The 19790-nt window shown below is 46.7% G+C and overlaps 1 protein-coding gene across 1 annotated transcript in view; it reads right to left on the bottom strand.

Moving 5' to 3' along the window:
- Nucleotides 1–19790, bottom strand: part of LOC126210384 (uncharacterized) — a 93042-nt gene that overhangs the window by 60996 nt on the left and 12256 nt on the right. The window contains exon 3 of the mRNA XM_049939614.1: nucleotides 7452–7558. Coding sequence (XP_049795571.1) covers nucleotides 7452–7558 — 107 coding nt within the window. The remainder of the gene's footprint in view (nucleotides 1–7451; nucleotides 7559–19790) is intronic.

Genomic DNA, 19790 nt, shown 5'->3' with positions numbered 1-19790 from the left:
TTGTAATGTCCGGAGTGCCCTCGTAAGTCGCGGTGACTCCAGTGTAATTATTGCCTTTGAATAAAAGTGTCATTTATGTTCGTCTCATTCTGTTTTTCTTTTCAGTTACCTTTTCTGCTATGCTCTAGAAGTTCATTCTATGTATGGTCCAAGTTTGATTGTGCTGTGTTACTTCGCAGTGACACATCATGCGAAATTTACTTTCGTCCTTAAGTTTCTCACAGCAGTGTACAAAGAGGAGCAGCATGAGCGCTCACAGGATTGAAAAATTTCATATTACCGCATTGAGCTGTTAGTAAAATACTTTATTTATACAACCAGTTTCAATCGTCTGACCATCATCAGGTTCATAAGGGTGATCAGCTGTTGAGTCGCCTCTGTGTGGTATGAATCTGTTCGCAGCGTCAACGCCGATTATTGTTTTAATATAAGCCGGCTGCGGTGGCCTAGCGGTTCTAGGCGCTTCAGTCCGGAACCGCTCAGAGCCATTTGGACCATTTTTTTTGTTTTAATATAAATGTGTACGCTCCAGAGCACAGTTTTCATAGACTGGCGGCTTGATTTCTATTACGATGCGATGACAGTGTATTGTTCATGGTTTTATCACCTGACCGTAATGATTTTATATTTCGCCTAACATGATGCAGTAATACATTTGTGAACCTGCTGATGGTCAGACGACTAAAATTGATTGTATGAATAAAGTACTTTACCAGCAGCTCAAAGCGGTAATCGTCATCACATTTTTCCAATATATAACAGCTGTGAGCCATCCCCTCCTCAAAATGTATTGGCGACAGACTCTCGGAAGAGCGTCACGGTTATGCTGAAAAAACTGAACTGAAGCTTCAAGAAGCAGCGTTAATGATGAATCTCCGAATATAGTGCAATGCCGAACGTTTCGCCACGGTAGGTATCGCGAAGACATTTTTCCTGCGATTCATACTTGAATGGCATTGGAAAAAAAACCGAATACACAGTACAGTGCGAAAGTACTCCCTGTCATGCAGTTCAGTGGTGTGCAGACTATCATTGTAGACGAACCTGTAGAGAAGACAGCATGATGACTGACACGTTGCCTTTCTGGCTTTTTTCTCGTGATCTTCGGCCGTCATTTGTTTAATGATCGTTCTGTCGTTGCGCCAGCGCGAGTGGCTGACATTGCTAAGGCTTCAACCTCCATTGCTGGAGTCCAGCCAATGTATCAGAGGCTTTCTCTCTGGTCATTACCGTCATGGTTCTCCCCTCGCAACCTGTGATCGTTCGCCACAGTGCTGGAATTCAGGACCCCAGCACTAGCTGCTAAAATGCCTTTATGTGCCCTATAAGGTCTAATCTTGTTTTCACGCCGCTGCTTGCAGGATGAACAGTATCTCTAAATTCTCCATGTAACACTGGCTCCTGGAATTTCGTAGGAGAAACACTTTGCGTCTATCTTCACACTTCTGCCAGTTCAGTTTCTCAGTGACTCTCGGCCGTGGGCCAGACAAACCTGTGACCATCCGTGCTACCGTTCTCTGTATGCGTTCAGTATCCTGTGTTAGTCCTATTTGGTGTGCGTCAAACATACTTTAGCAATATCCTAGAATGGGTCGCCTGAGTATGTTACAGGCAACCCGCCGTTGTAGGCGGACTGTACTTCCCCACCGCTTTACACACGACTGAGGCCATGTTATCATTCCAAATCACGTGGCTACCTAGGTACTTGATTGAGCCGACTGGTTCGTGTTGTGATTAAGCCTAGATGTACGATGTTACTTTTCTCTGTTTTCTGAAGTGCACCATTTCAAATTTCTCAACATTTAAAGTAAGTTGCCAGTCTGTGCGACAGTTGAAGATCTTATCGAAATATGACTGAATATTTGCATAGCTTTTTCGGACAGTATTACACTGTAACTCGCCTAATAATTTGCAAACAGTCTGACGTTACTACTAATATAGTATGATAAGTCATTAATATACAATGTGAACAGCAATGATTTTAAGGCACTTTCTGGGACACACCTTAAAGTATTTCTACTGGGTGGTTATAATTAAACTGCACCTACTGACGGAGGTCCTGTGAGGGCTGTAATTATCATACGGTGCCGAAACTTGGTAGACATACTAATGTGCTAATACGGAACTGTATTACGGTGGAAACAATTAGTTCCAATTTTGGCCACTAGTTGCAAATCTGACGATGTAGATCATCTCGTCGACGTCTCCGGTGCTCATACAGAACAAACTGTGTAAGCAACGGTAAATAATAATCATATCAGCATTACGCCTTTCTCAATGTTTGACGTTTTCTGCCGATGTCCCGTTCCTTATCCATTACAGATGGAAACATTTCTATAAGTCGTCCTTGCATTCACAGCGCCAGGTTTGGAATTTGGTGGCCACAATTGAAACTAATTTTTTGCAGCACAAATCGGGTCAACAGTATCGCATTAGAATATCTAAGAAGTCTCTATGCCTTACGATAGTTACAGCCCACACTGGACCGCCGTCAGTAGCTGTGCTTTAATTACGACCACCCGCTGCACCCAAGATAGCATGCTGCGTGCTCCGTACCAGTAACCTTCAATACAGACGTAAATTTCACTTGGTACCCCATACAAATGGCTCTGAGCACTATGGGACTTAACATCTTAGGTCATCAGTCCCCTAGAACTTAGAACTACTTAAACCTAACTAACCTAAGGGGGAATCATTCGGGGCAGTGGCAACAAAACGACTATTCACGTTGGTGTGTAGAATATATGAGTCTGGCGATATACCATCTGACTTTCGGAAAAGCATCATCCACACACTTCCGAAGACGGCAAGAGCTGACAAGTGCGAGAATTATCGCACAATCAGCTTAACAGCTCATGCATCGAAGCTGCTTACAAGAATAATATACAGAAGAATGGGAAAGAAAATTGAGAATGCGATAGGTGACGATCAGTTTGGCTTTACGAAAAATAAAGGGACGGGAGGGGCAATTCTGACGTTACGGCTAATAATGGAAGCAAGGCTAAAGAAAAATCAAGACACGTTCATAGGATTTGTCGACCTGGAAAAAGCGTTCGACAATATAAAATGGTGCAAGCTGTTCGAGATTCTGAAAAAGGAGGGGTAAGCTATAAGGAGAGACGGGTCATATACAATATGTACAACAACCAAGAGGGAATAATAAGAGTGGACGATCAAGAACGAAGTGCTCGTATTAAGAAGGGTGTAAGACAAGGCTGTAGCCTTTCGCCCCTACTCTTCAATCTGTACATCGAGGAAGCAATGATGGAAATAAAAGAAAGGTTCAGGAGTGGAATTAAAATACAAGGTGAAAGGATATCAATGATACGATTCGCTGATGACATTGCTATCCTGAGTGAAAGTGAAGAAGAATTAAATGATCTGCTGAACGGAATGAACAGTCTAATGAGTACACAGTATGGTTTGAGAGTAAATCGGAGAAAGACGAAGGTAATGGGACGTAGTAGAAATGAGAACAGCGAGAAACTTAACATCAGGATTGATGGTCACGAAGTCAATGAAGTTAAGGAATTCTGCTACCTAGGCAGTAAAATAACCAATGACGGACGGAGCAAGGAGGACATCAAAAGCAGACTCGCTATGGCAAAAAAGGCATTTCTGGCCAAGAGAAGTCTACTAATATCAAATACCGGCCTTAATTTGAGGAAGAATTTTCTGAGGATGTACGTCTGGAGTACAGCATTGTATGGTAGTGAAACATGGACTGTGGGAAAACCGGAACAGAAGAGAATCGAAACATTTGAGATGTGGTGCTATAGACGAATGTTGAAAATTAGGTGGACTGATAAGGTAAGGAATGAGGAGGTTCTACGCAGAATCGGAGAGGAAAGTAATATGTGGAAAACACTGATAAGGAGAAGGGACCGGATGATAGGACATCTGCTAAGACATGAGGGAATGACTTCCATGGTACTAGAGGGAGCTGTAGAGGGCAAAAACTGTAGAGAAAGACAGAGATTGGAATACGTCAAGCAAATAATTGAGGACGTAGGTTGCAAGTGCTACTCTGAGATGAAGAGGTTAGCACAGGAAAGGAATTCGTGGCGGGCCGCATCAAACCAGTCAGTAGACTGATGACCAAAAAAAATCAAACCGAAGGACATCACACACATCCATGCCCGAGGCAGGATTCGAACCTGCGACCGCAGCAGCATCGTGGTTGCGGACTGAAGCGCCTAGAACCGCTCGGCCACTACGGCCGGCTTACCCCATACAGGAGCACCTTCGATAATAGAGTTGACATGGTACTGAGGTAAATGTTTATTGGATGTAAAGAAATTCTGCATCTACCTGAATACGTTGATCGGCGACTTTCAGGATGTCATGCGAGAGCTGTTCGGTGACGTCACGAGCATCCTGCTACAGATACCTCATTCTATACGAGCTCAGAATAGTAGGGTTGGACAAAAAAGTGGAAACATCCAAGAAATGGGTATTTGAACACACTAGAGGCTGGAACTGGCGCCGTTGTATTGGTCGACGAACAGCACCTGTGCAGTGTCCTCAGTCGTGCTCAGAACAGTATTGAGGGTAGTTGTGAGTACATTATGTCGGAGACAAGTGGATTACAACGTGAGGAAATTGTCGGTGCTCGTATGGTGGTGCTTCTGTAACAAAGGTAGCCGAAGTGTATGATGTATCAAGAGGGGCTGTATCGGAGATTTATACCAGATACAAAGAAATCGGAAAAGCAACGCGGACAAAAGTGTATGTTGATTGATCGTGACGGAGGGTGATTAAAGAGGAATGTGACGAAAAATAAGGGCACTACAGCTGAAAAGTCACGGCAGAACAAACGTCGCACTACCGGACCGTGTCAGCATCAAAACAACACGAACGAAGCCCCACAAACAAGCTGTAACTGTAAAGCCACTCATCAGTGCTGCAAATACCCATAGAAGGGAAATGAGGTAGTGAAGCCATCAACCCTCTACCACGAGGAAAAGGCAGAAAGTCATTTGCACAGAGGAATCTTCTTTTGCACCTCTTTCAGCTTTACAAACAGTTACATCCCAAGACTGAAACATGGGGTGGACTCGGTGTTCATTCGTAATATTCTACGGGCCCGATTGTTACTCTGTAATGTCGCATTTCTGCCAAGGATTATAGTACAGTGTTAGCTGACCACGTCCATCCCACGATACAGTGTTTGTTCCCCAGTGTTGATGCGCTGTTCCAACATGACAGAATTCGTGTTCACACAGCTTACTTCTCCCAGGACTGGTTTTGTTGGCATGAACATGAACTTTCGCATCTCCCCTGCCTAGCACAATCACCATATCTGAAGATTATTGAGCCGTTGTGATTTACTTCGGAGAGAAGGGTGAGTGATCGCTATCTATCTCCATGATCGCTAACTAAATTTGTCACTATTTTGCAGGAAGAATGGTGTAAGATTGCCCTGAAAACCTACGATCCTGTATTTATCCATTGCTAGACGACTGCAAGTCTTTTTGAATGCCATCTGGTTTCCTACACTGTATTAGGCATGGTAATGTGTTTTCGGTCTTTTCATATTTCTGTCCAATTCGTGGATACTCTAAGATCTACATCTACATCTACATTTATACTCCGCAAGCCACCCAACGGTGTGTGGCGGAGGGCACTTTACGTGCCACTGTCATTACCTCCCTTTTCTGTTCCAGTCGCGTATGGTTCGCGGGAAGGACGACTCTCTGAAAGCCTCCGTGCGCGCTCGAATCTCTCGAATTTTACATTCGTGATCTCCTCGGGAGGTATAAGTAGGGGGAAGCAATATATTCGATACCTCATCCAGAAACGCACCCTCTCGAAACCTGGTGAGCAAGCTACACCGCGATGCAGAGCGCCTCTCTTGCAGAGCCTGCCACTTGAGTTTGCTACACATCTCCGTAACGCTATTACGGTTACCAAATAACCCTGTGACGAAACGCGCCGCTCTTCTTTGGATCTTCTCTATCTCCTCCGTCAACCCGATCTGGTACGGATCCCACACTGATGAGCAATACTCAAGTATAGATCGAAAGAGTGTTTTGTAAGCCACCTCCTTTGTTGATGGACTACATTTTCTAAGGACTCTCCCGATGAATCTCAACCTGGTACTCGCCTTACCAACAATTAATTTTACATGATCATTCCACTTCAAATCGTTCCGCATGCATACTCCCAGATATTTTACAGAAGTAACTGCTACCAGTGTTTGTTCCGCTATCATATAATCATACAATAAAGGATCCTTCTTTCTATGTATTCGCAATACATTACATTTGTCTGTGTTAAGGGTCAGTTTCCACTCCTTGCACCAAGTGCCTATCCGCTGCAGATCTTCCTGCATTTCGCTACAATTTTCTAATGGTGCAACTTCTCTGTATACTACAGCATCATCCGCGAAAAGCCGCATGGAACTTCCCACACTATCTACTAGGTCATTTATATATATTGTGAAAAGCAATGGTCCCATAACACTCCCCTGTGGCACGCCAGAGGTTACTTTAACGTCTGCAGACGTCTCCCCATTGATAACAACGTGCTGTGTTCTGATTACTAAAAACTCTTCAATCCAGCCACACAGCTGGTCTGATATTCCGTAGGCTCTTACTTTGTTTATCAGGCGGCAGTGCGGAACTGTATCGAACGGCTTCCGGAAGTCAAGGAAAATGGCATCTACCTGGGAGCCTGTATCTAATATTTTGTGGGTCTCATGAACAAATAAAGCGAGTTGGGTCTCACACGATCGCTGTTTCCGGAATCCATGTTGATTCCTACAGAGTAGATTCTGGGTTTCCAAAAACGACATGATACGCGAGCAGAAATCATGTTCTAAAATTCTACAACAGATAGACGTCAGAGATATAGGTCTATAGTTTTGCGCATCTGCTCGACGACCCTTCTTGTAGACTGGGACTACCTGTGCTCTTTTGCAATCATTTGGAACGCTCCGTTCCTCTAGAGACTTGCGGTACACGGCTGTTAGAAGGGGGACAAGTTCTTTCGCGTACTCTGTGTAGAATCGAACTGGTATCCCGTCAGGTCCAGTGGACTTTCCTCTGTTGAGTGATTCCAGTTGCTTTTCTATTCCTTGGACACTTATATCGATGTCAGCCATTTTTCCGTTCGTGCGAGGATTTGGAGATTCTACAGTTAATATAGGTTGGTGATATTGGACGGTTGTTTTGTGGGTCACTTCTGCTACTTTCCGAGCAGGGCCGCTTGACTTTTGTATTCTTCCATACTGAGCGTATAGTATTTTTGTTTGAGCGATCTACAGTAGATTACGGTCAAACGAGGGATCAAATTGTATATGAACTCAGTATGTCCAGTTAGGCTTTCAGAACCCACGCGTGCAGACATAAACAAAGAAATGCGTACAACGTCTTTAATTACATTATCGATAGTAAACAAGCAGGTTGGCAGCGTCAGCTTTGCAGACACGTGCAGTCTGCTGGCCTTACCTGGCGGGTGTGGAACTGGTGCAGCGCCTCCTCCGTCTTGCCCAGAGCCCTGATGGTGACCAGGCCGTGCAGAGAGTCGGCCACGTGGGCGTACAGCCGAATCCTCCCTGCACAAGGGCGGGCCGCTTTACGCTTCCCCACCAGCAACCACCTGCTGCACAAACTCGCCACCGACATAGCTGCCCCTGAGTGAGAGACTTCCTTATCCAGAAATGACGAGCATGGTCAAAGAAAAAGTGAGAAACGGCTGGCACGCGCAATGGGACTGGACCTACATCTCTAAATGGGTGCATTATTATCGGCTGATTTACTACTTGGGGCAGAAGCAGAAGAGTCATAAAAACGATTGCACGCTTGCGCTTAAATTATTGCAAATTTCCAACCCATCTGTTCTGAAATGGACTGGATGAGTCTCTACTACGGAACTTACTCGATGAAACAATCGTGAAGTATCAACTATTTTCGAGCACCTCACACAAAAAACGGCAAAAATCTTCTACCCGAACACTGGTTAACGCAGAGGCTACCCTTTCATCATCGATGGCAGTGTTGTTGTAAACATGAAATAGTAAACTACTATTAAATGAGAGGGTCAGCCACTTAAATATGTATGACCTAACTAACCAGAGGTGCTGTGCATATGTTTGGACATTTTCTTTTATGTTATGGTATTTGTGAACTTATGATAAAGTAATTTTATAAGTTGTTTGCAGTGATCTGATTTTTCAATCGTTTATTAATATCGTAATTTTTTTGTACATAGGAACTAATGAAATACATATTAGAATAGCTAATTTCAATTTTAATAATGAACAGCAACTGAGGCTGTTTATTATTAAAATAAAAATTAATATTTATACAGTTGCTGACAGGGCCACGAAATGTTGAAGATATTTAAATATATTAGAATAGCCACTAATAATGATGCAATGTCGATGGCTGTATGGAGACAGCCATATGGCAATAAGGAGATAAGAAGTATAGGTATCATCTCAATCATTCCATTTATTTTATTTGTTATTTATTGATTTACTCTATCCTGGCTGCTTTGAGAGAAACTGTGAGACAACGTGGAATGAAATTTAATGTAAACAAATGTGAGATCGCAGTTACAACTAGAAAGGAAGACAGACCAACGAGAGGAATAAGGATTGAACAACTGAGGAAGGTGTCAAGTACTTGGGAAGCGTGATAGAGGAATATGTAAGTAATGAGAAAGAGGCCAGGAGAGAGACAGCAACATTTCTGCGAAGTGTTGGGAGCCTGGTTTCGAACAAAGAGGTCTCACAAAAAAGCAAAGAAGTAACAAAGAAGTCACGACATCTGAATACCGAGCTATACATCTGTAACGTGGTTGATGAAGAATATAGGTGTAAGCAGATTACTGGCATGTGAATTGAAGTTCCTCAGAAGTAGGTTAGGAGAAACAAAGAGTGACAGCATGAAGATTCAATGGGTAAGGAAAATAGTGAAACAGCAACGCTTGCAGAGCCGGTCAGAAACATCGTGACTAATGTGGTATGGACACTTAAAAAGAATGGAAAACAAGAGGATTTCGAAGAAGATACATGAAATGGAGATGAGAAGGAAACAGTCAAGGGGAAACCAAGGGACAGATGGCTGAGAGGTGTGGAGGAGTGTGTTGAAAAATGAGGCGAACACAACAGGAGCATCCCCCCCGGGGGTCCACAACTCTTTTGTGGATACGTGCGTAGCGAGAATGGGACCCCGAGCTAATGTGGCCCTCCTTCCTTTCCGGGCTGCATACCCTCCCTTTCCGCATCCTTCCCTGTCCCCCATCTTCGCCCCCCCCCCCACTCTCACCTCTGGCTCTTTCCTTCCCTTTCTCCCCCTCTGGGAGTATGGTTTGTGCCTAGGTCCGGAGACGGACGCTCGAAACTGTTACAAATTCCTTGCTTTCTATACTTGCAAGTCTTCGTCCTTCCTCTGTCCTTCTCTTTTCCTTCCCTCTTCTCATTGCACTTTTCTCCGCTGCGGCGTTTGAGACCCCTCTTCTTTCCTTTCCCTTTCTCTTTTTTCCTCCCTGTGCGTGTCTGAAGGCCGACCCACGCACTTCCATGCATAGCCGGTGACGGGGTAACGCGTAATTCCCCGCCCCAGGTAGACAGGTAGGACACATACGTACCCCCTGGTAACGGCCAGGCCCAGGGAGGGGTGATTACCCGAGCTGATACCTTCCGAAAGTGCCGATTGGTCCCTCCGTCCGTTTGTCGGGAGGTGTGAACAATCACCTAAGGCGGGAGTGCCCTCAGTGAGGGCCCCCACAAGGGAGGAGCGCGCCAGTTCCTCTCCTTCTCCGCCAAGGCGTGTCCCATCTACAGCACCACCTGGCGGGAATCGCCCTTGGCCGTCTTCTGTGTCGCCGAGGCGCACTGCTGGCGGCCGATCAACTGGCCGATCGCTGGTGGCAGGAGCTGCTCCTGACCAACCTATGGATCAGGATCTTCTGCCTTAGGCTGAATGCCATTCCATGCTGTCGGTCGCAAGCTCTGAGCAGTCGTTGAGTTGACAGCACCCTTGGTCACATTCCTCCATTTTCTGTTCACCCTATGTCCATTATCCACTGGAATATCCGCGGTATTCGAGCCAATCGGGATGAATTGTCGATCCTCTTACAATCCTACTTGCCGGTCATCTTCTGTCTTCAGGAAACAAAGCTGCGTCCCCATGATCCCTTTGTTCTCCCTCATTTTCAGTCCGTCCGATACGATCTCCCCTCTGTTGAAGGCACTCCAGCACATGGAGGACTCATGATTCTTCTCCATGAAACTCTCCATTATACCCAATCCATTTAAACACTTCCTTCCAAGCTGTCGCCGTCCGTCTTTCCCTTTCCGGATACACGTTCTCTCTTTGTACTGTATACATTCCATCGTCCACACCAATGGCACGAGCTGATCTCCTTCATCTTCTTGGTCAGCTTCCACCCCCCTATTTGCTGGTTGGGGACTTCAATGCCCACCACCCGCTTTGGGGATCTCCACATCCTTGTCCACGTGGCTCACTATTACTAGACGTCTTCCACCAAGCGGATCTAGTTTGCCTCAACACTGGGGTCCCTACATTTTTATCTGCGTCCACGACAAATTTATATCATTTGGACCTTGCGGTCGGTACTGTTCCGCTAGCTCGGCGCTTCGAATGGTTCGCCCTTGATGATACTCGAGTGACCACTTTCCATGTGTCCTTAGACTGCAGCCTCAACTGCCATACATGCGCCCGCGACGCTGGAAGTTTGCCCAAGCTGATTGGACACTTTTTTCGTCTCTAGCGACATTCGATGACCGTCACTTTCCCAGCGTCGACGATGAGGTCACCCATATTACCGACGTTATTCTTACAGCTGCGGAACATTCAATACCACGCACCTCCGAATTGCCCCGGCGCCCCCCCCCCCCCCAGTTCCTTGGTGGAACGAGGCATGCCGTGATGCAATACGTGAGCGGCGACGTGCTCTCCGCGTTTTCCGCCACCATCCTACTTTGGCCAACTGTATCCGCTATAAGCGGTTTCGAGCGCGATGCCGTCGTGTCATCCGCGATAGCAAGAAGGCAAGCTGGAAATTCTTTACTATCTCATTTAACACCTTCACTTCCTCCTCGGAGGTTTGGAGTCGGCTTCGACGGTTCTCAGGCGCGCCTAGTTTCTCCCCGGTCTCTGGGCTCACTGTCGCACATGATACATTCGTGGACCCCGTCGCAATTTCTAACTCGTTGGGTCAGCACTTTGCTGAGATTTCGAGCTCTTCCAATTACCCGCCAGCGTTTCTCCCGAAGAAACGTGCAGCGGAAGTACGACCTCTTGCTTTCTCCTCTCAAACTCGCGAAAGCTACAATACTGTTTTCTCCATGCGGGAACTCCAACATGCACTCTCTTCTTCTCGCTCCTCCATCCTAGGACCGGATGGTATCCACGTCCAAATGTTGTTGCATTTATCAACCCATAGTCTGCGTTACCTCCTTCGCCTTTATAATCGAATTTGGACCGACAGTACTTTTCCCAGACGATGGCGGGAAGCTATCGTCGTTCCTGTTCCGAAACCTGGAAAGGACAAACATCTCCCCTCTAGCTATCGCCCCATTTCTCTCACGAGTAGTGTCTGTAAGGTTTTGGAGCGTATGGTGAATTACCGTTTAGCGTGGTGGCTGGAATCCCGAGGTCTTTTAACACCTGTCCAATGCGGATTCCGAAAGCATCGTTCTGCAGTTGACCATCTTGTTGCTCTCTCCACTTATATCATGAACAATTTTCTCCGGAAACGCCAAACAGTATCCATATTTTTTGATCTGGAGAGAGAATACGATACCTGTTGGAGGACAGGCATCCTCCGCACACTGTTCTCTTGGGGCTTTCGAGGTCGGCTACCCCTTTTTCTTCGCGAATTTATGGCAGAGCGCACATTTAGGGTGCGGGTGAACACTACTCTCTACCGTACTTTCTCCCAAGAAAACGGGGTACCCCAGGGCTCCGTGCTGAGTGTTGTACTGTTTGCCATTGCCATCAATCCAATTATGGATTGTTTCCTTCCTGACGTCTCGGGCTCCCTCTTTGTGGACGATTTTGCGATCTACTACAGCTCTCAACGGACCAGCCTTCTTGAACGACGTCTTCAAGGATGTCTCGATCGCCTCCACTCTTGGAGCATCGAAACCGGCTTCCGTTTCTCTCCCAGTAAGACCGTTTGTGTTCATTTTTGGCGACGTAAGGAGTTTCTTCCGCCCTCCTTACATCTAGGTCCTGTCAACCTTCCGTTTTCTGACGTCGCTAAATTCTTGGGTCTTATTTTTGACAGAAAACTGTGCTGGTCCTCCCACGTTTCCTATCTTTCGGCTCGCTGTCTGCGATCCCTTAACACCCTCCGTGTCCTGAATGGTACCTCCTGGGGAGCGGACCGAGTGGTCCTTCTCTGCCTCTATCACGCCTTAGTGCGCTCGAATATGGTTTTTGGAAGCATAGTCTACTCCTCTGCTCGGCCGTCTATTCTTCGGCGTCTCGACTCTATCCACCACCGTGGATTACGTTTAGTGTCTGGAGCTTTTTACACTAGCCCTGTGGAAAGCCTTTATGCTGAGACTGCTGAACCTCCGCTGTCCAATCGGCGAGCAGTCCTTCTGAGTCGTTATGCTAGCCATCTGTCTTCCATGCCTACTAATCCAGCCCATGACCTTTTTTTAGACGCCTCTTTTGATGTAGGGTATGCAGGCCGCTCCTCCTCCCTACTACCCCCGGGAGTCCGCTTCCGTCAACTGCTCCATTCTCTTTCCTTCCGCTTTCCTAAAACCTTCTTGACAACTTGGGGTACAGCACCGCCTTGGCTCCGTCCCCGGATCTGCCTGCTCCGTGACCTTTGTCGATTTCCCAAGGATGGTACCCCTACACTTGTTTATCGTCGGGCATTTGCTGCTCTATGTGCACAAATGACGGACGCCACATTTATTTACACCGACGGCTCGAAAACATCGTTAGGTGTAGGGAGTGCCTATATTGTTGGCGACACCCCAAATCACTTTCGGCTTCCCGACCAGTGTTCGGTTTATACTGCGGAGCTTTACGCTGTTCTCCAGGCTGTCCACTACATCCGCCGCCATCAGCGGATACAGTACGTTATCTGCTGAGATTCTCTCAGCTCTCTCCTCAGTCTCCAAGCTCTTTATCCTGTGCACCCTCTGGTCCACCGGATTCAGGACTGTCTGCGCTTGCTCCACCTGGGGGGCGTCTCGGTGGCGTTCCTCTGGCTCCCAGGACACGTTGGTATCTGTGGAAATGAGGCGGCCGATATTGCAGCCAAGGCTGCAGTCTCTCTTCTTCGGCCAGCTATTCAATCGATTCCTTTCGCCGATCTACGGAGCGTTTTATGTCGTCGTGTTGTTCTTTTATGGCACGCACATTGGTCGACACTTCCCCATAATACATTGCGGGACGTGAAAGCTCTTCCTTGTGCTTGGACCTCTTCCTCCCGAACGCGTCGTCGGGAGGAGGTAATTTTAACTAGACTCCGGATAGGGCACTGTCTTTTTAGCCATCGACATCTTTTAAGCGGCGATCCTCCCCCCCCACTCTGTCGCCACTGCTCTCAGCTGTGGACGGTAAGACACCTTTTAATTGAGTGCCCCTATTTTAATCCGTTACGCTCCCGTCTCCAGCTATCGCCTGATCTATCGTCGATTTTAGCAGATGACACGCGCTCAGCCGACCGCGTTCTAGAGTTTATTAGTGCCAGTGAAATGACGTCAGTCATTTGAAGCTTTTTTTTGGGGACAACCAACCCCTTTCTGTAGTGGATTTTTAAGCCTTCCTTCTGCTTTTAGTTTCTCCAATTTTATGACTTTGTTCCCATTGCTGCTGGTTTTCAATTTCGGTTTTTTACTGTTTCCTAAGTCACGGGCCGGGCGCTAATGACCATAGCAGTTTTGCGCCCTAAAACCAAAACAAAAAAAAACAAAAAAAAAAAAACAACAGGAGCATATCAGGAGGCTTATGTTCCAAACAGGCCCAGCTTGGGGCTGAACATTGCTTAAGATGAAGATTTGTTGACGACTTTATCCTGGCAAGACTAGGGCAATCAGACTCTGTCTTGCATGTAACCAGGTTTTCTACGTAATTTACATATGTTCAGTGCGACACAAAAGTTAGAAAAAAGGTATTAATTTAAAGAGTGATATAAGGTTTATAATTGTCTATTACAGAATTAATAAAAACAGATATATCTTTGAGAACGCAGAACACATGGTCAGATGTGAGTGTAACTTCATAGACGCACACGCCATAAGCGGGGATTTAAATGGTTAGATCTGCAGTTCTCTTCGATACACAGAATGGCCACCGTAGTGCATTAGTCCTGTTGTGTTTAGTGTTGTTAAGAAGCCTAATAGAGTACATAAGGGCCTGAACAGCGTTAGATGTTCAGTGATCGCTGCCAAGGACACGCACATGCTGAGTACACGTGTGTGACAGCATTATCAGCACGCGACCGAGTTCGAAAGGAGGGGGTCTCCATTTAGCAAGCTGGTCGAATCGAGCAATATGCAGATTTTTTGGGGCATTGGGATGAGGCAGTGACCAAATGCTGGACTGTAGGGGGAACCATGAGGGCAGGCATGATCGTCATCAAGGTTCCAGTCGTTCACGTCTGACGATCTCAATGGAGGATCCCCATATCGTGCTCCAGGCACATCGCACCCCTTCACGCCTGGGTGTGCCATCTGAGGACTAGTAACGGACTCCCTGCAACATTCTTCGTAATCGCACACAGTTGGTTGGAGACCAGAAGCAGCCGGCATAGGGAATCACTGTCCAACATGTAGGCTGCCGTTACCACCACAACACAAACCTCTGCTTTTGGTGTGGTACTTGCCCTGGAAGCATGGTCTGCTGATGAACGATGTCGTATTGTGTGCGCTGTGAATGACGGTTCTGTACTCCCCTAGATGACCTTCATCTGCAAGTATGGTGGCGGCCTGGGGAGAGATCCGAACCTTCCAACGTCTCAAAGTGGCACAGTGGAATTTCTCTTGGCGTGATTGTGTGGGTGGCCATCGGGTATGATTTTATGTCATGCCTGGTAGTGACTAATGGCACAATGGTACGTCACGGAGATCTTCGATCCTCGTGTGTTACCTCTCACGCGTCAGTATCATGGTGGCAGTTTTCAGTAGGTGCGTGTGTCTACGAACGCTCTGCATAATGTACAGGTAGTCCTTTGGTCAGCAAGATCTCCAGATCTGTCTCTGATAGAGCATGTCTGCGACCAGCTCGAATGTCAATTCCGTCCAGTGCCACTATCAACAATATTATGTAGCTCCGTCAAACAAGACAGGAAAAGGGGGGAATAAGGGAAAAAAGTTGGTGTAGTCGCAAATTTTTGGACACTTGTAGCCTAGTAATGCTATGAGCAACATTCTAAAAATCCTACTTGGAGTCAATTTTTGGAGGGGTGACAGGACCCTTCAGGGTCACTTTCTGAAGTCTGTCGTGAATGGCTCGAAAACCGCAGCTACTTCAGAAAGTTTCTGTCCAGATCTCTTAAGTGAGTAGACAAGCTAACTTCACCGAGCTTGTGTATATGTAGTGGACTTATTTGCAGTTCATTAACTGAGTCAGCTTGGCTCAGGGCCGGATACAGCGGTTCATGAGCGAATCAGTGCATGTACCCAGGTCACATTTGGTGCAACGCCATCTGATATGTGTGGTCACACTGCCAAGTTCTTTCTAAATTTGACCCTGTTTTGTAATCACTGAGGTAACTGCACATACCCTCTCAACGTGTGAAGTTTCATTTCGTGTGCTTCACTATTTTTGTCAGGTGCTATACATCTTGTTAAATGGTCATGACGAAAGGGGCTGGGAGAGGGACTGGGAGAGGGACTGGGAGAGGGAGAGGGACTGGGAGAGGGACTGGGAGAGGGACGGGGGACGACGGGGGACGAAAGGCAGTGGTGCCAGGCGCTCCGTGCGTCATTCACTATAAGGGAGCTCGTGGACTGTGCATGTATTATGCGAATATGGTGTCCGAAAGAACAGACACAATTGGTGATCTTGCTGCTCTCGAAGAATGAAATTACATTGAAATCCAGATCTTTGTAGCTGTTTACAGACGTTGATAAATATCAACAGGAACAGATGAAAATCTGTGCCCCGACCAGGACTCGATGGCTCAGTCGGATAGAGCGTCTGCAATGTAAGTAAGATATCATGGCTTCGAGTCTCGGTCGGGGGTCCCCGTTGATATTTATCAACGCTTGTAAAGAGCTACAAAGGTCTGGATTTCAATATAATTTCATACACGTACACACATCAAATAAGTTTTGCATCGCCCCAGTTCCCAGAGAAGATAGACGTTGACTGTGGATATTGTATCACACACACAGTCCCTTTGACAGTCCAGACATGTCACTAAACCCACCCGAAGATGTAAACAACCCTGCATGAGCAGCTCCTATTAGACGGGGTGGGGAGGCGGTGGGGTTGGGGGGGGGGGGTCCGACAGGAGGTACACGGCTCGTGTTGTCTGTAGTTAAACCAAGCCTAGACGGTCAATACAGCGGTTCGATCGCCTCCGCATTGTTACTTTGTGCCACGAAGGCCTCTCAACAAAGGAAGTGTCCAGGCGTCTCGGAGTGAATCAAAGCGATGCGATGTTGTTCAGACTTGGAGGAGATACAGAGAGAGAGGAATTGTCGATGGCACGCCTCGCTCAGGCTGCCTAGGGGTTATTACTGCAGTGGATGACGGCTACCTACGGATTACGGCTCGGAGGAATCCTGACAGCAACGCCACCAAGTTGAATAATGCTTTTCGTGCAGGCACAGGACGTCGTGTAACGACTCAAACTGTGTGCAGTGGGCTGCATGATGCGCAACTTCACTCCCATCGTCCATGGAGAAATCCATCTTTGCAACCAGGACACCATGCGGTGCGGTACAAATGGGCCCAACAACATGCCGAATGGACTGCTTACGATTGGCATCACGTTCTCTTCACCGATCAGTGTCGCAGAGGCCTTCAAGCAGACAATCGTCAGAGACATGTCTTGAGGTAACCCGGTCAGGCACACTGTCCAAGGAGTGCAGAAAGGTGGAGGTTCCCTGATGTTCTGGGGTGGCATTATGTGGGGCCGACGTACGTCGCTGGTGGTCATGGATGGCGCCGTAGCGGCTGTACGTTACGTGAATGACATCCTCCGACCGATAGTGCAACCATATCGGCAGCGTACTGGAGGCATTCGCCTTCATAGACATAAATTCGCGCCCTCATCGTGCACACCTTGTGAGTTACTTCCTTCAGGACAACGACATCGCTCGACTAGGGTGGGCAGCATGTTCTCCAGACATGAACCCTATTGCACATGCCTGGGATAGATTGAAAAAGGGTGTGTATGGACGACGTGGCCCGCCACCACTGAGGGATCTACGCCGAATCGCTGTTGAGGAGTGGGACAATCTGGACCAACAGTGCCTTGGTGAAATTGTGGATAGTGTGCCACGACGAATACAGGCATGCATCAATGCAAGAGGACATGCTACTGGGTATTACAGGTACCGGTGTGTACAGCAATCTTTACCTCTACCTCTGAAGCTCTCGCTGTATGGTGGCACAACGTGAAATGTGTCGGTTTCATGAGCAATAAAAAGGGCGGAAATTATGTTTATGTTGATCTCTATTCCAGTTGTCTATACAGGGTCCGGGACTATCAGAACCGAGGTGATGCAAAAGTTTTTTTCATATGTGTATTATGTTGGTGCGTAAGTTCTTAGCGATTTTGTTTTGCATGTCGGTGTTCCGATTTTATTTGTCGATTGTCATTTTTTATTTATAGTTCACTGTTGCTACGTCACTTTACGTGTCGCCATTCTGTCATCTGGAGACAGTGAGTGGAGCTGTGGGTGATAGGAAATGGGGTGCCAAGTGCAGGAATCGGAACATTTCTGACATATTCTTCTGTTTGAGTTCCGTAGAGGTGTGGTAGCGGCGGTTGCAGGCAGAAACATTTGCGGCGTGTTTGAGGAGATAACGCCATTTTACGGAACACGGCAAGAGAATGGTTTACTAGTTTTAACGAGGATCGTTTTGGCATTAGTGATTCTCCACCTTCTGGAACAAATTCGGGGTTTGATGAAGATCGTTTAAAAGCATTGATCCACGTCTGTGTACTTGAGAACTGGCGAATGTGACGAACTGTTATTAATTGCACCATCGTGCGACATTTTGATGCAATGGGTATCGGTACCGCATGCTCTAAGCCAAAATCACAAAAATCAGCGCGTGACGATACGTGCATCTCTGCTTGCTCGTCATCAACTGACTCGCGAATAACACCGACCATTCGTATCCTGTATAGTTAGTGATGACGGGAAATGGTATCTTTAAGCTAGTATAAAGAAAAAGAAAGGAAAGGTAGAATCCAAATAAAGCAGGAAGTCCGCGTACAAAGACCTGCGCGCATCCACAAAAGATAATGTTTAACATCTGGTGGAAGAGCGACGGTGTGGTGTACTACGTACTGCTATTTGTACCTGTTGTGTCTATTAAACTTATGGAAAAACGCTACGAAGCTACGGGGCAATCTAATGTAAATACGGCAGAAAAATAACTCTGTCCCTTTCATGTGACGTTGCAGACACACGAACTGTTGAGCGTTGTCTGCGGAAACAAATAGTGGCTCTTAATTCTTTCCGGCCAGAGACTGATATAATTCTAGATATTAACAATTTCGATTGTACCGAAAAGTGGTACATTTCTCTTCGTGTCCTTCGTGTGAGTGAGATACAAGAATCAAAGTTGTTGTTTATTTCGAGTAGTCACTATGAACGACGCAACAGACACGACGTTTACACGATGTTCGTAAGACGAAAATTTCTGAAATTCGATCGTCGCTGTCTTGGTTACATGTTAGCTCTGAACCGATTTTGATATACCTGTCAAACTTCAGTGATCCGAGCACCAGTCATTGCAGACGTATGGCCGTTGGGTATTAACACCAGTGTGCGATTTGCAGGGGGGCACGGGAGGGATTCCCCCCCCCCCCCCCCCCTCCGCATCAGACCATCTCCTCCTCTGACTTTAGTTTATGCATCCCAACCTGGGATGTTTATTTCCCACGCACTGGAGTAAAACTTTACATATAATTTAAATTTGTGGAGCCGAACACTGAAAGTTTTTAATAGAGTCTTACTATTAATACTATTAATATGTTTGCTTATTAATTTTGAAAAAGTGTTATGTAGTAGTTAAGCATTTCAAAACATTTAGAACTAAATCATCATTCTCATGTTGTCATTGTTGCTTTCGTCTAAGGTGCGTCACCCGTTTACTTGCGAGCTTGCGAGGGAAGTACTGTGTCAGTCATACCGCAGCAGTCGTACCGCGGAGTTGGGTGAGCTGAGGCCTGAAAGTCTCACCCCGGGCCCTAACACAGGGTGGTGACCGGCCCGGTACCTGTGCGAACATTTACCGTTAGGCCACCTTTTGGCAACGGTATGGCGCGGACTAACGCGCCTGGGAAGAAAGCACACCTTACTAAATAACGCACCATCGTCTCCTCCTAGTTCCTAGGATACTATTTCGTGGACCTTCTTTAAATACTCTTCTCTTCCACCGTCGTTTTCTTTTCCTTTGGTTTTCATTTCCGTTGTTAGCTGCGAGTGCAAGTACCAAGTAGGCCGCCGCTGCGATACTTTATCATCCTTTATACTGCGAGACCGACACACGTGTGGCACAAATTCTGTTGCTTTGGTATAAATTAACCTGCCGCATGCAACATACGCCGCAAGATGTTGCCTGTTGTAGCATGCTACAAGACGACGCACGCCACATTTCCGT

Source organism: Schistocerca nitens, chromosome 10, assembly GCF_023898315.1.
Source record: "Schistocerca nitens isolate TAMUIC-IGC-003100 chromosome 10, iqSchNite1.1, whole genome shotgun sequence".
Taxonomy (NCBI): Eukaryota; Metazoa; Arthropoda; class Insecta; order Orthoptera; family Acrididae; genus Schistocerca; species Schistocerca nitens.
Note: the sequence above shows the minus strand (reverse complement) of the source record. Positions and strands in the feature narration are given on the sequence as shown.